Below are 13220 nucleotides of genomic sequence, written 5' to 3' on the forward strand. Positions count from 1 at the left end.
AGAAATAGGGTCCTGAGTCCTGCTGTCCCTGCTGGCATACGTGGGCCAGAGAGCAGGGTTCTGTGCAGGCCCTGGGCTTGGGAAGGGAGCCTCTTTCACCCAAAAGCAGATGCCATTGCAATGCTAATCTCAGCAGTGGTTTTATAATGCAGAGTACCAGCCGGTGAGCAGAAGTGCTGGTAAGTGTTAAGCCTGGCCCTTGCTCACATGGCGTGACTGTCAATGTGGATTCCTGGTGTGGGCGGCCCTTCACATACTCCCGTCCAATTTTCCTGGAGGCTGAAGGGGCACCGGCACATCTTACTTCAGGGTGATGCCCTGTTATTCAGAAAAGGAAAGACCCCCTTTGGTGAGAGGGTTACTTCCTGGAGCTGGCGCCTGTTGGGAGAGGGCTTTGAAGAGACCAGCGACCCCGCTGGGTGGAGGCCTGTGCAGCCCACCTGTTGGACGAGGGTGATGCAGGTCTGCTTGCAGCTGAGGGGTGGGCTGAGCCCTACTGTGGGGCCCCCGAGGGAACTGGAATGTGAGGGGGACAGAGTGCAGGTGGGTGGTTAGGACACCGAGCTTTCTGAGCTGGGACTCATTTTAAATAGGGACAGATCACAGCTGCGTGTACTGGTGGCAGCGTCCGTCCGCAGAAACTCATGTGGTTCACCTGGGACCTTTGATCTCCGTGGAGGCTGAATTTCCCTGACGTCTTGGATACGCCCAAGCAATCACTGATGAGTTTACATACGCTGAAACCACCAGCTTGCAGGGGAGCCCAGAGACTCCTGCTTCACAGCCTTCCTAATTTACCCTGGCGTTAGTGCCTCATGGAGTTTCTGCTCAGAAAGGCCCCTCTTGTCCCCTTCCCCTGTGCCCATCCCAGGACTGGATCAGCAAGTGCCCGTTGGAGCCATGCCCGGCAGCTTTCTCAGTCCAGTTTGGCAGGTTCCGAGGGAGCCTGTGCTCCAGCCTTTCCTGGTCCATCTAGACAGCAGGCCCGGGGGTGGAGCAGGCAGGCGGGCGGGCTGAAGGGTGAGTCACAGTGCCAGGTGAGTCTGCAGGACGCTGCGGGCGCTCGCTTCCCTGCCCCAGGAGTATCGGTTGGGGTGTGTCCTTTGAGATCAGCCTCCCTTGGTTTGTAATAAGTGACCACATTTTAATTGTCAGCTTTTAAGCCTGTTCATCCTGGCACATGATAAAATCTTGATATCTTTATACTTTCACAAACTCATCAGTAGATCCTGCAAAAGTAGACAGTTGAGATCAAACTGTAATTCTGTAAATGAACTAGAAACATCTGATGAAAAGAATCAGGTGGTGGTAATAATGGGCAGGGCTGGGCTCAGCCCGTACAGAGGAAGAGGTCAGAGTGTGGCCGGCCACCAGCTCAGTGAGCCGTGCAGGGAAGGAACGCTCACCTTCCTAAAGGAACTGCTCTGGCCTGCTCCCCTTCCTAAAGGAACCTGAGGAACTGTTTTCCCCCCTCACCTGTGAATATGTGCTTACCCTCTCTGTTTTGTAAATACCGAAAAGGAAGTTTTTAGGTCATTTTAATCATGGTTTGAATTAGTGTTGGTCGATTTTGAAAACCTGTATTTCCTAAGCGTTATATTCAGACACAATAAGAGATGGAATAATTATTTTGTGAATAAGTACATAGGACTTCCTGAAAAGCCAAGTGTAATTTAGGGAGAAAGAAACACATAAAATTAAAATGGTAGAGGATGGTTGTGCATTATCTAGAAAGTACCATCTCACCAGTAATCAAAAGCTAATTTGCAAGAAAAGGAAAAAAGATCCCTGTTGCCAGCATGTGTGTTGGTTGTCACCTTCTAGCGATTTCCTCACCTGAAACTCTTTTGTAAGCCGAGCTCCTGTTGACATCAACCCTGCAGGGCCCCTCCCGCACCAGGGGCAGTGCCCGACTCAGCCTCGCGGAGCGAGCTGGGCGAGCAGGGCAGCGTGGGCAGTGCCTGGGGATTGGCTCCCAGATCTCTTCCTCGAGGGCAAGATTGTCCTGAACAATCAGGAAATGGCAAGCATTGCTCAAAGCTACGTCTTGTTCCCACTCAGCGTTTCTTGATGACGGACTCCAGGGGGAAGGTAACCTTCCTGTTTTTCGAGAAAAATTAAGTGGCAATTGTTGACCAGAGTGTTCCTCCCCCCCGTCCACCTGGTAGGTCTCCCCTCAGACTCCATTTTAGCTCTGCTGCGAATGAAAAGCACTTTAAAGACGTCTTGTGTTTCGCCGTTGTGTCAGCTGGTATGAGCTTTGATTCTTCTGATTTAGAGAAAGCCACACGTGCGTCTTGTAATTTTTTTTGTTTGTTTGTTTGTTTTGCGGTACGCGGGCCTCTCACTGCTGTGGCCTCTCCCGTTGCGGAGCACAGGCTCCGGACGCGCAGGCTCAGCGGCCATGGCTCACGGGCCCAGCCGCTCCGCGGCATGCAGGATCCTCCCGGACTGGGGCACGAACCCGTGTCCCCTGCATCGGCAGGCGGACTCTCAACCACTGCGCCACCAGGGAAGCCCACGTCTTGTAATTTATTCCAAAACCAATGTGACTTGAAACCTTTAGACAACACGGATGGGTAAGAAATTATTAGTCTGATATTTAAAACGTTTTTGACTTTGAAATGACAAGATTACTGTTAATTAAGGTAAAAAGTATATTTTGTATTTTATTGCTACAAAATATTACACAAACTAACAACAATTGAGTTCGGGGTGAGATCTGCTTTTTGCTGTACCTGCTAAAACCAGGTGCCTGGAGCTCGGAGCAGGTCCAGGCACGCAGCTCCCCTGACTCGGACAAGAAAGAAAGTCCCTTTCTGTTTGACACAGACCATCTTTCTGTGTTGGGAAATCCTGGGTGAAGTATTACTTGAACTCTCCCAGCGAAAGCAAACAGGTGAAGATACCTGAGAGTGTTCCAGCCCCAGTGGCTGTGGTCGGTATGGTCCTTGCTGGCTACAGTCTGGCCCCGGCACCTCTCACTGAAATTCTAAGTGAAAGCACATGACTCATGCTCAGCCCCATCCTGCTGAGGAAAACTTCACAGCACATGGGACATGGGGGCCCTGGGGGAGCTCTCATGTTGATATTTAAACAATATTGTCATACCTACTTTTATTTGAAACATGCTAGTATTTCTAGATAAGCCAGTTTTGTTCTGAAAGTGTGTAATTAGAGTAATTTTCAAAATTGAGTCCAAATCAGAACAGTATTTAAAACTTGTTGCATTCGTAGATATATATACAGTGGATTTGTTGAATTAACTTGAGTCTATATTTGACTAAGAGCTGTGCTTTTTAAGTGGTTTTGTTATATTTGTCCTACTGTGTTCTGTGAAGTTTGGTAAAATATGGATAAAGCAGCCAGTATTTGAAGCCATTTACTTGTGAATGCAGAAACAACCTGATGGAGGCGGTTGGGCCTGTCTCTAGTGCCCCAGGGTCAGGTTCTCAGGCTGTAGCCAACGCAAGCCCTTCAGAAGCTGGCCTTCGGACGAGCCTCACCCTGCGTGTCTGAGTCGGTGGCCTGGCCCTGTGGCCCTTGTGAGCTCGGGGTCTGCTCCTGTGACCACAGGCAGGGTGTGTTCACCGTGACGGGACAGGAGGCTTGCGCCCAGAGGCAGACCACTGCGTGCCATTCAGGGGGGTTTCTGCCGGGCTCCCACGACACACAGTCTCTCCAGGAATCATTGCTGTGTGGCAAGTGACCACAGGGACCGAGCCAAGTGGGCTGGACCTTGCCACGGGGGCGCGGGAGGCCCACAGACCCACCTCAGGCCGAACACAGAGAGGGGTCTACAGGAGAACGTAAGCGGCGTCACCTGTGGTGGGGACGCCCGAGCTTGGCCTGGGCCCCGTCACTGCCAGGTAACTATGGGGGAGCGTGTACTGGAAGAGTGAAGGAGGTAGAGCCCCTTCCCTGCAGCTGCCGACTGAGGTTCAGGGGAGGGGCTGGAAGGAGGTAGCACACACGACAAAGCTGGGAAGGACCCTTCGGCACAGGAGTTCATTAATGTTTTGGCTCAGTCACAGCGTAAGCGGACAGACTTGAAGCCATGCTGTCTCCGTTTGGCCACACAGAGCAGGCCCCGCAGGCTGACCTGCACGGCGCGGCGGTGGCACAGAGTGGAACTTGGACTTGGCTCAGTGGTCTCGGCTGCACCAAGGAGCTAGGTTGAAGTTGGGCCCAGCCTGCCCCAGGCAGGGCCAGAGCGTCCACAGCTGGAAGGCCTGGTAGTCAGAGCGGTTCGATGCATAACTTAGTAGTGACCTTACAGGGGTTATGGTGGCCTGTAGGGTTAGGATGGCAGGTGATTTTAAGTTTATTCTCTACGTTTTTTTCCATTCTCTCCTCATTAATCAGTGTTCCATAATTTAAAAATTGTAATTTAGGATAAATAGATTGACAGGAAATTTCAAGAATTCAGTGTAAAATGTGGACTTTTGGTACAGAGGCATTATAGATATGTCAACATTTTTCTGGTGTCAGATGTTAAAGTAAAGCAGAAATTCTTGGTTAGTATCTTTTCCTAGAATACATATGATCTTACGGAGTTTTTCAAAAGGCTCTTATTGGGACTTCCCTGGTGGCACAGTGGTTAAGACTCTGTGCTCCCAACGCAGGGGGCCTGGGTTCGATCCCTGATTGGGGAGCTAGATTCCATACGCATGCTGCAACTAAGAGTTCGCATGCCATGCAACCTGACAACTAAGGAGCCCGCCTGCCACAGCTAAGACCCAGCACAACCAAATAAATAAATATTAATAAAAAATAAAAGTAAAAAAGGCTCTAAACTAATATGCAAATATAATACTTAACTTTCCATCAATGATGAGAATACATTTAGAATAAAACACCAAACATGTTTTTGTTAAGAACAGTAGTGTGTATACATTAATCCCAAACTCCTGATTTATCCCTCCCCGCCTTTCCCCTTTGGTAACCATAAATTTGTTTTATATGTCTGTGGGTCTATTTCTCTTTTGTATGTAAGTTCACTAGTATAATTTTTTTTAGATTGCACATATAAGCAATATCATATATTTGTTTTTAGCTTACTTTGTATGGTAATCTCTAGGTCCATCCATGTTGCTGCAAATGGCATTATACACACTACTATATATAAAATAAACAGCAAGAACCTACTGTATAGCACAGAGAACTATACTCAATATTTTTTAATAACCTGTAAGGGAAGAGAATCTGGAAAAGAATAGAGACACACACACACACACACACACACACACACACACACACATATGTATAACTGAATCACTTTACTGTACACCTGAAAGTAACACAACATTATAAATCAACTATATACTTCAATTAAAAAAAAAGAACAGTAGTTGTGTGATTTTTGTTTATTGAAAGATCACAGTATTAAATGTCTTGATCAGTTTAATGATTTCTAAGATTTTGTTAACAAAAAAATTATGATGTTGAAATGGAATCGATTAATCTGGTGATGAATTTCCTTTAGTGTTAAGCCCAGTATTTTTAAAAAATCTCATTTTGGCTGTAGTTTATAATATAATAAAGAGTTGAGAGAGGAATGGGGAATAACTTTCTGTTAATAGAGTTTTGCTGAAATTAATTTCAGCTTCAACTAGTAAAAGGACCCCAAATACTAACACTGGATCTTGAAAAATCTTCAGATATTTAGTGGCTTTTCAAAAAAACTTTAAATTTTGAACTAACTTCAGGCTTAAAGAAGAATTGCAAAAATAATAGACGTTCCCATAAAAGCCCTTCACCAGCTTCCCTGAATATCGACCTCTTACAAAGGGGACCGAGGAATGAGTGTTGTGTGGGGCCAGTGGTTAAACCGCAGCTGCTCTTTGGTGATGTGCCTGCCATCTTGGTGTCGCATTTGGGGTGCGTCCCAAACTCACTGTGCCAGTTGAGGTCTGTAAAGTGACTGTTTTTTTAAAAATAAATAATAAACATTTTGGGGGTACTTTGAGACTCTGTAACTATCCAGTTTTCACACCCAGCACCCATTGGGTACTGCGCTAGGCTAGCGATGGTGGTTCTTTCGTAGGAAAACATGTCTCCTCTGCCTTTTGCTCCTTTGTTTACTTATGTCAGTGTGGACCATGGATTATCTTCTAGCACCGTTGGTTATTTTGTTGCTCAGATTGCTCTGCCTTTGGCTGTTGGGAGCAATTTCAGGTTGGTTTCTGTGCCCTGTGTTCCCTGCCCCCTTGCGCCTTTGTTTTTAATGGTTTCTCAATTTCTAGCATGACAGGATGCCCCAGGCTTTTCTTTTTCCCTCAACCCAGCCCTGGAGTCAACCACCTCCAGGAGTCTGTGTTCCTCATAGTGGAGAGTAGTATTTAGAATCCAGGACCTGGATTCCACTCCCATTCCCACAGTGTTATCCTTTGCACCTCCGGCCTGGCCAACTGCGTGGACACCTGCGATTCCAGCCCAGCGCCGGGTCCCCTGGCCTCCTGTGATCAGTGTGCTGCTTCATCCTGGCTCCCTCCTCTGCGGCATCCACATGCAGTTGTTTCAGAACTGCTAACCCTCCCCTGTGAGAAACACACCCGCCCCGGAGGAGAGAGTTCCCGTGTCTCCTCCCCATCCATCGAGTGTAGTGTCTTTGTGTAACGCAGGCACATTTCCTCTGCTGTTGCAGGACCCCACTTCCTGTAGTTTCTTTTTAGTTTGCATTCAGGAAAATTCAGTCTTTGTCGTGAACAGTTCTGTGGGTTTTGACAGATTTGTAGGGTTGGGTTCTACAACTTCAGTACCAAACAGAATGGCTGTCGGGTGGGAGGGCAGCACCCCTTTCAGGTGATCTCTGTGTGTCTGAATAACCCTTTTTCAAACATTTCCTCTGTGGGCTGATAGGAGATGCAAATTTACAAGTCACACTTAGACACAGCACTTTGTCCCCACTTTGTTTTCTGTTGTTACCAAAGCCGACTGGGCACTTAAGTACCTTCCGGTTTGTCCCCGATGGTTGAGGGTGATCACGTAGTGAAGGGAGGTTTCAGTGAAGCTGGTGGACAGTGTGAGCCTGGGGGCTTCCTTCTTGTGGAGCTCGGTCGTGGTTTGGCTTGTGGGGGTAGGACCATCAGAGCTGCTTTCTGTGCTTGCCTACAGTTTCTGGGGAGATGTAGGACTCATCGCTCCTGCTGGCCTCCTGGGCCCCGCTGGCTGCCCACGCGTTTCTCTGTTTGTACCTGGCATCCTGCCCCGACCCTGCCGTCCTCGTCCTGCCCCGTGAGGCCTGTACACGAGGCCACCCTCCCTGTGACTTCTGCTGGCTCTCATGAAGTTGGGGTTGGCCACCCTCGCTGCCCCATGAGCGTCTCTTTAGCCAAGGCCCCCGAGCCACAGACGGGCTTGTGGGCATGTGGAGGAGGGAGACTATGGGGTCAGCGTCCCAGGCGTCTGTGCAGATTCCCTTTCATTAATCGCCTTCCCTTTTTCTCACAGCGCACTGGTGATCGCTGCCGTGTTTGACCGAGATGTAAACTGCAGGAGAGCAGCCTCTGTAAGTTTTCCTGTCCTGTTCCTTTTCTTGAGAGTGTGGGTGGCTCTGATCTGTGACCGGCTCCCCGGAGAGGCTGTGGTCACCGGCTTGTGAAGCAGGAGGGATGCCCAGGGGATGGGGGCCCATGGAGGGTGGCTCCCACTCCCTCTGGGTCCCAGCCGAGGAGTGGGCTATAGCCCGTGGAGGGTGGGTCAGGATGGGTTGACCCCGTCCAGGTGGGGATGGAGAGGGGGCCTGGAGGGTCCACAGCTCAGGAGTGGGCAAGTGTGCACAGTGGGTGCTGCTGTCTGTTTGACGAGTGAGTGTCTGGCCAGGGATCAGCATTGCAGCCTCGCTTTTTGGTTGGTGGGGTGACACGGAAGCGCAGCCTCCATCCTCAGAGGCAGGGGCTCCATCAGGTCACAGAGCCCCCTGCTCCCTTGCAGCTGCTGATGGCCTGTCTGCTCTCTGTTCCCTGAATTACATGGGGTCCTTGAAACTTTCTGGTTTCAAGAAAAGTTTCCCAGGAAAGCTCAGGACCTCATCTGTGTCCTGCGGTTTCTCTTCTTTTGTCTTGAGCATCAGTAGGAAGCCTGGTGATTCTTTGAGAAGTCTTCACGTTTGTGCCCTGATATTTACCCTCAGGCAGTAATTGTAAGACTCATTGAAATACAGTAAGAATCGTTTGTTAAATCTGTCCTTAAAAATTACCTTTTGGGGAATTCCCTGGCGGTCCAGTGGTTAGGACTCCATGCTTCCACTGCAGGGGGTCTGGGGTTCCATCCCTGGTCAGGGACATAAGATCCCACAAGCAGCACAGTGTGGCCTAAAAAATATATATATATATATTTATATTTTCTTTTATATTTTCTTTTCTGTTTATTGGAACCTAAGAGCTAATTTTGGGAAGCAATAATAAAATCAAAGCACTGATACTTTTTACCCTAGGGAAGAGGTGAAATAAAACGACAGAAATAATTTTTTTTTCAAGTTAAAATTAAAATCCTTTAAAATCAGCAGAAATTCTTTGCATTAAACACCACCTAAGTGACCCCTGCTTACCTAAGTGGTGCAAGGCTAAGGCAGTGAAAGGTGCTTTTGTTCGAAGCTCATTTGAAAATGTCAGGATCAAGTCCCTAATTATTGGGGATGAAATTTCTCTCACTGCAAAGCTGCTTCCTCGTGAAGACGTGTTTCGTCCTTTTTGGCTCCTGTTTGTGCTCGTTTTGTGCTCTCCTTGGGAGCCCGCCCAGCAAGCTCGGGCCTCTTTCCCCAGCGCCCAGGAGGTGGGAGCTCAGTGTGGGTGGTGAGCTGTCTTCTCTCTCCATCCTGTGCCCTGGGGGCACCACCTCTCCGGGTTGTCAGGTGCCAGGAGGCTCTCACCACCACCAGCAGCCCTGGGAGGATGGCCTTCCCGTCATACTTGGGTGTCTCGGAGAGTGACAGACTGGAGGCCCACCCGGTTAATCACGGTGAATATATTTATGAATTTGTGAAAAGATGTCCCATTAAGTGGTTGTTCAGTGCTAGTTGTTGTACATGTTAGAAAGTGCCCAGCAGGCCCCCAAATGTGTCTCCCCAGCGGCCACTGGCTTCTGGCGGCAGGTTCAGGAGGAGGGAATGGGGCCAGGGAGCCACACTTCTCTTGACCTTAGATGTCCTTGAAGCCTGGGTGTAGCTATGAGTCCCAGTCTTTTTCTTTGGACGCCAAATTGGATGTTTAGTACTAAACCCCGTATTAGTTTTTGATGTGATATATGTGGACTCACACGGTGTGACCTTTGGGACTGCCTTTCCTGCAGCACGATTCCCAGGGTCCATCGAGGCTGTGGCAGTACTGGCAGCCCCTCCTTCCTGCCCTTCCCTGGCCGAGTCACGTCCCCTGGCCAGCTGTGCCACAGCCGCCTGAATTGTTCATGTATTGTAGGGTCTCTGGGTTGTTTCTGGTTTGGGACCATTAAGAATTAAGCTGCTGTAAACATTCATGGACAGGTTTTTGTGTGAACACAATTTCTCTTTCTCTGGGATAAATGCCAAGAATACAATTTTGGGGTCATATGGTAGTTGCATGGTTAGTTCTGTAAGAAAGGGCCCTGCTGTTTTCCAGAGGGGCTGCACCATTGTACCTTCCCTCCATCATTCTGTCAGTGATCAGTTTTTCTATGGCCTCACCAGCATTTGGTGGTGTCATTGTTTTTGCGTTAGTTACTCTGATTAGGTGTGTGATGGTAGCTCATTGTGGCTTTAACTTGCATTTCTCTGATGGCGATGCTAGTGATGTTGAGCAAGTTTTCATGTGATATTTACCACCTGTATCCTCTTTGGTGACGTGTCTGTTTAAGTTGTTGGGGAGGGGGAAATTCCTCCCCCCACACCAGTCCTTCTTGGTGGATTTTGGCTGGTCTAGTAATTAAATTGACACGAGACAGATTAACAGGAGAGAAAGAAACAAGGTAATTCGTATACACGGAGGTCTCATAAAAATGGGACCCACAAAGTGACCAAAGCAGGCTGTTTCTATATCATTTTCAGACAAAGAAACAGTTATTTGTGAAGATTTAACAAAGAGGCTCATGAAGAAGTGACAAGGTTTATTTCCCTAACTGGTGATGAGGACACTTTCTCTCCCCCTGGAATGGGGAGGGTACCTTCACATGGGAGATTTATTCCTGCTTTCACAGTCAGAGTGTTTTTAATATCATTTTTCTTCTACTGGCCGTTTCTCAAGTAACTTTAATTCAAAATATCAATATGTGGCTTGGGTGGCCTGCCCTGAGCCCCAGCAAAGTCTTCTGCCCCTTTTCTCACGGGGTTGTTTGTTTTTATTGTTGAGTTCAGGAGTCTTTTCTTTCTTGGGCGAGTGGTTTGTAGGTTCTTCCTTCCAGTCTGTGGGTTGTCTGCTCATCCTCTTCACAAGGTCTTTCACGAGAACAAGAGTTTTTTTAATTTTGATGAGATCCAACCTACCAGTTTTTTCTTTTATGGGTCATGTTTCTGGTGTCAAGTCTGAGAATTCGTTACTTAGCTCTCGATCCTAAAGATTTTCTCTGTTCTGTCCCATCAATCTGTGTCTGTCTTTTTGTCTGGGTTACCATGGCTCTCTAGTAACCCTAATACTGGGTAGAGCCATTCCTCCCATTTCTTTTTTTTCAACATTGTGTCACCATCTTAGGACTTGTGCTTTTTCATGTACATCTCGTATTATTTTTTACCTTTTAAATGATGTCACCAGAATAGTAAATGTGTTCCTAAATATTGCATGTTACGTAAATTGGCATTGTATCTTTTTTCCATTGCCTTTTGGTTGGTTTCATTTTTGCTTTAAAATTTTCTTTAATGAATTTATTGCAAAAGGTGCAAAATGGTACATAGCAAAAGTCGAGTCTCCCTGCTCCCAGTGTGAAAGCTGCATGAGGGCCCTTGGGGCAGTGCCAGTCCAGCTGTGCCTCCCCAGGGCCACCAAGTGCGAGGTCTTGGAGACGACCAAGTTTCTGGTTTTCTCTGTTTCCTGCCAGAGGTGTCGGGTGCACATTTAAACATCACGTGGGGGTCTTTGTGTTCCGTTGTCTTGATTCCTTGTGCACAACTGCATGTGCTCCTCCCAGCACCCCGCAGGGGATGATGAAGTTGTAGCTGAAATGAAAGCCCTAGAGGTTACGACCTCATTTCCAGGAAGCTCCTGCCCCAGGCATTGGGGCTGCGTCTACAGGCAGGGTCACCCCTCCCAGGTGCTCCCTGAAGCCACCAGCCACCCGCCCTCTGCCCTCTGACCTGTCTCTCTGGTGGATGGCGCGTGGCGATGAGGTTGCATTGTGCGCAGCTGCACGCCTTGGGCGTTTACTAGCTGGTGGCAAGAAGGTCCACCTAAGGATGCCTCATTCTAAGGTAATGTTTTGACCTTGTGAATAGCCCAGCTCTGGGCCTGTGAGCAGGACGTGGAGCATGTCCGTGGCAGGTCCTGGGGAAGGCAGCATGGGGAGACCCGGCACTCAGGATCACTGTCCTGTGAGCTGTCCTCACACATCCCCAGGAAAATGATTTGTGTTTTGGGCTTTTAGTTAACCAAACAGATATGACTCTATTCTTTTTTTTTTCTTTTTTTTTTTGCGGTATGCGGGCCTCTCACTGCCGTGGCCTCTCCCGTTGTGCAGCACAGGCTCCGGACGCGCAGGCCCAGTGGCCATGGCTCACGGGCCCAGCCACTCCGCGGCATGTGGGATCTTCCCGGACCGGGGCATGAACCCGTGTCCCCTGCATCGTCAGGCGGACTCTCAACCACTGCGCCACCAGGGAAGCCCATGACTCTATTCTTATTTTTGTATCTAAGACCTTGAATTAGGCTTTGGTGTGAAGCTCAGCATTGGGCCGCTAAGCTGATTTTATAAAATTCTTAAATCATGGTTTTAAAGCACACCAGGATGTAAAATCAGAAAGATAAACCACCCTTGAGGCTCTGAGTGGCCAGCACTGAGGATCTTTATTTAAAAAACAGTCATGGCTCATTGGTCCTGCACTGGATTTGCTGTGCGTCCATCACTCATGTCCAGCGCGTGCACACCTAACTCACTGCTGTGTTTGTGCTTCTCTTCCTAGGCTGCTTTCCAGGAGAACGTGGGAAGACAGGTATGGCTATTTTCAAAAATCTTCATTCCTAAAACTTCCTGTAGATGTAGAAGTAGAAATAGTAAAGCTACAAACGTGGGTAAAGAATTCACCTAGAATAAGCTAGTACTTCACACTGTGGCTTCTGGTCGCAGATTCACTCATAATGTGACTCAGGTGAGTGTTGACACAAGTTTTAAACAATTAGTTGTTGTTTTACAGGAAACTTGAATGTGTAAGTAATTTTCACACACGTCAGAAATCAGTGCCTTGTGCATTGCCGGGGGCCTTCTGATGTCAGCAGTTGCCCGTGGGCGCTGGAGGGGTGTGGGCAGAGGAGCCTGGCAGGGCAGGGGCAGAGACGTGACCCCTGCCTGTCCCACGTGTGGAAGGAGCCAGCTTCTGCCTGCCAGCCGCCCCATGGCCCCTCCTGACTTGACATCGTGCCCCCGGCCCTGAACCTCTTATTGCGGTCAGCCTGGGCTGGGAGGTGTGGCCTTTATCCCCAAGTCATTCATACTGTGTGTGACGATGACCACCCTGGGACACGTGGCCAGTCTGGCAGCAAATTAGCCATCTCAAGGGTCAGTTTCCCATGGCCAGGGGAGCCCAGGAGAGAGATCTGGGCTGGAGGTGAGTGCATTGTGGGCCTGGGGATCAGCAGGTGACACTGGGGACAAGCGGTGATGGGCCTTGAGGGGCAGAGGTCAGGCTGCAGGACCAAGGGGAGCCCACGCAGAGTGGCTGCTCAGCAGGTGGGAGGACGGGAGAGGTGGGCGTGCACAAGAGGGAAGGCTTGGACAAACACGGGATTCCAAGACTCCTGCCTGGACGTCTGCGAGAAAGCGTGCATGCAGGGACTGTCCCCTTGGATGCCCTCGAGTCTGTCAGGATTCCCACAGCGGGGCTGGCCTTGCTGTTGAACCGGGGCCTGCGTTCCCAGTGCTGGGTCCACTCGCCCTTCCTGGGCCGCCAAAGGCCAGGGAGAGGGGGTGATGCTGCAGCTGTGGCTTCCACAGAGGTGTCGTTTGGGGCACGGTGGGAAGTTCTCCCGGAAGTGTGGGCTGCTGGGTGAGGCGCTCCGTCCACATGGCCTGGGTGTTGGCGAGGGGTCCCCCAGCACTCAGGG

At 49.3% G+C, this 13220-nt stretch overlaps 1 protein-coding gene across 3 annotated transcripts in view; it reads left to right on the forward strand.

Moving 5' to 3' along the window:
- Positions 1-13220, forward strand: part of TBCD (tubulin folding cofactor D) — a 177164-nt gene that overhangs the window by 102562 nt on the left and 61382 nt on the right. For all 3 annotated transcript variants that reach the window (XM_082679819.1, XM_082679820.1, XM_082679821.1), the window contains 2 exons: positions 7453-7510; positions 12083-12112. In XM_082679819.1, coding sequence (XP_082535945.1) covers positions 7453-7510; positions 12083-12112 — 88 coding nt within the window. The remainder of the gene's footprint in view (positions 1-7452; positions 7511-12082; positions 12113-13220) is intronic.

This window comes from Grampus griseus (assembly GCF_964374135.1).
Source record: "Grampus griseus genome assembly, chromosome: 20".
In the NCBI taxonomy this organism is placed as follows: Eukaryota; Metazoa; Chordata; class Mammalia; order Artiodactyla; family Delphinidae; genus Grampus; species Grampus griseus.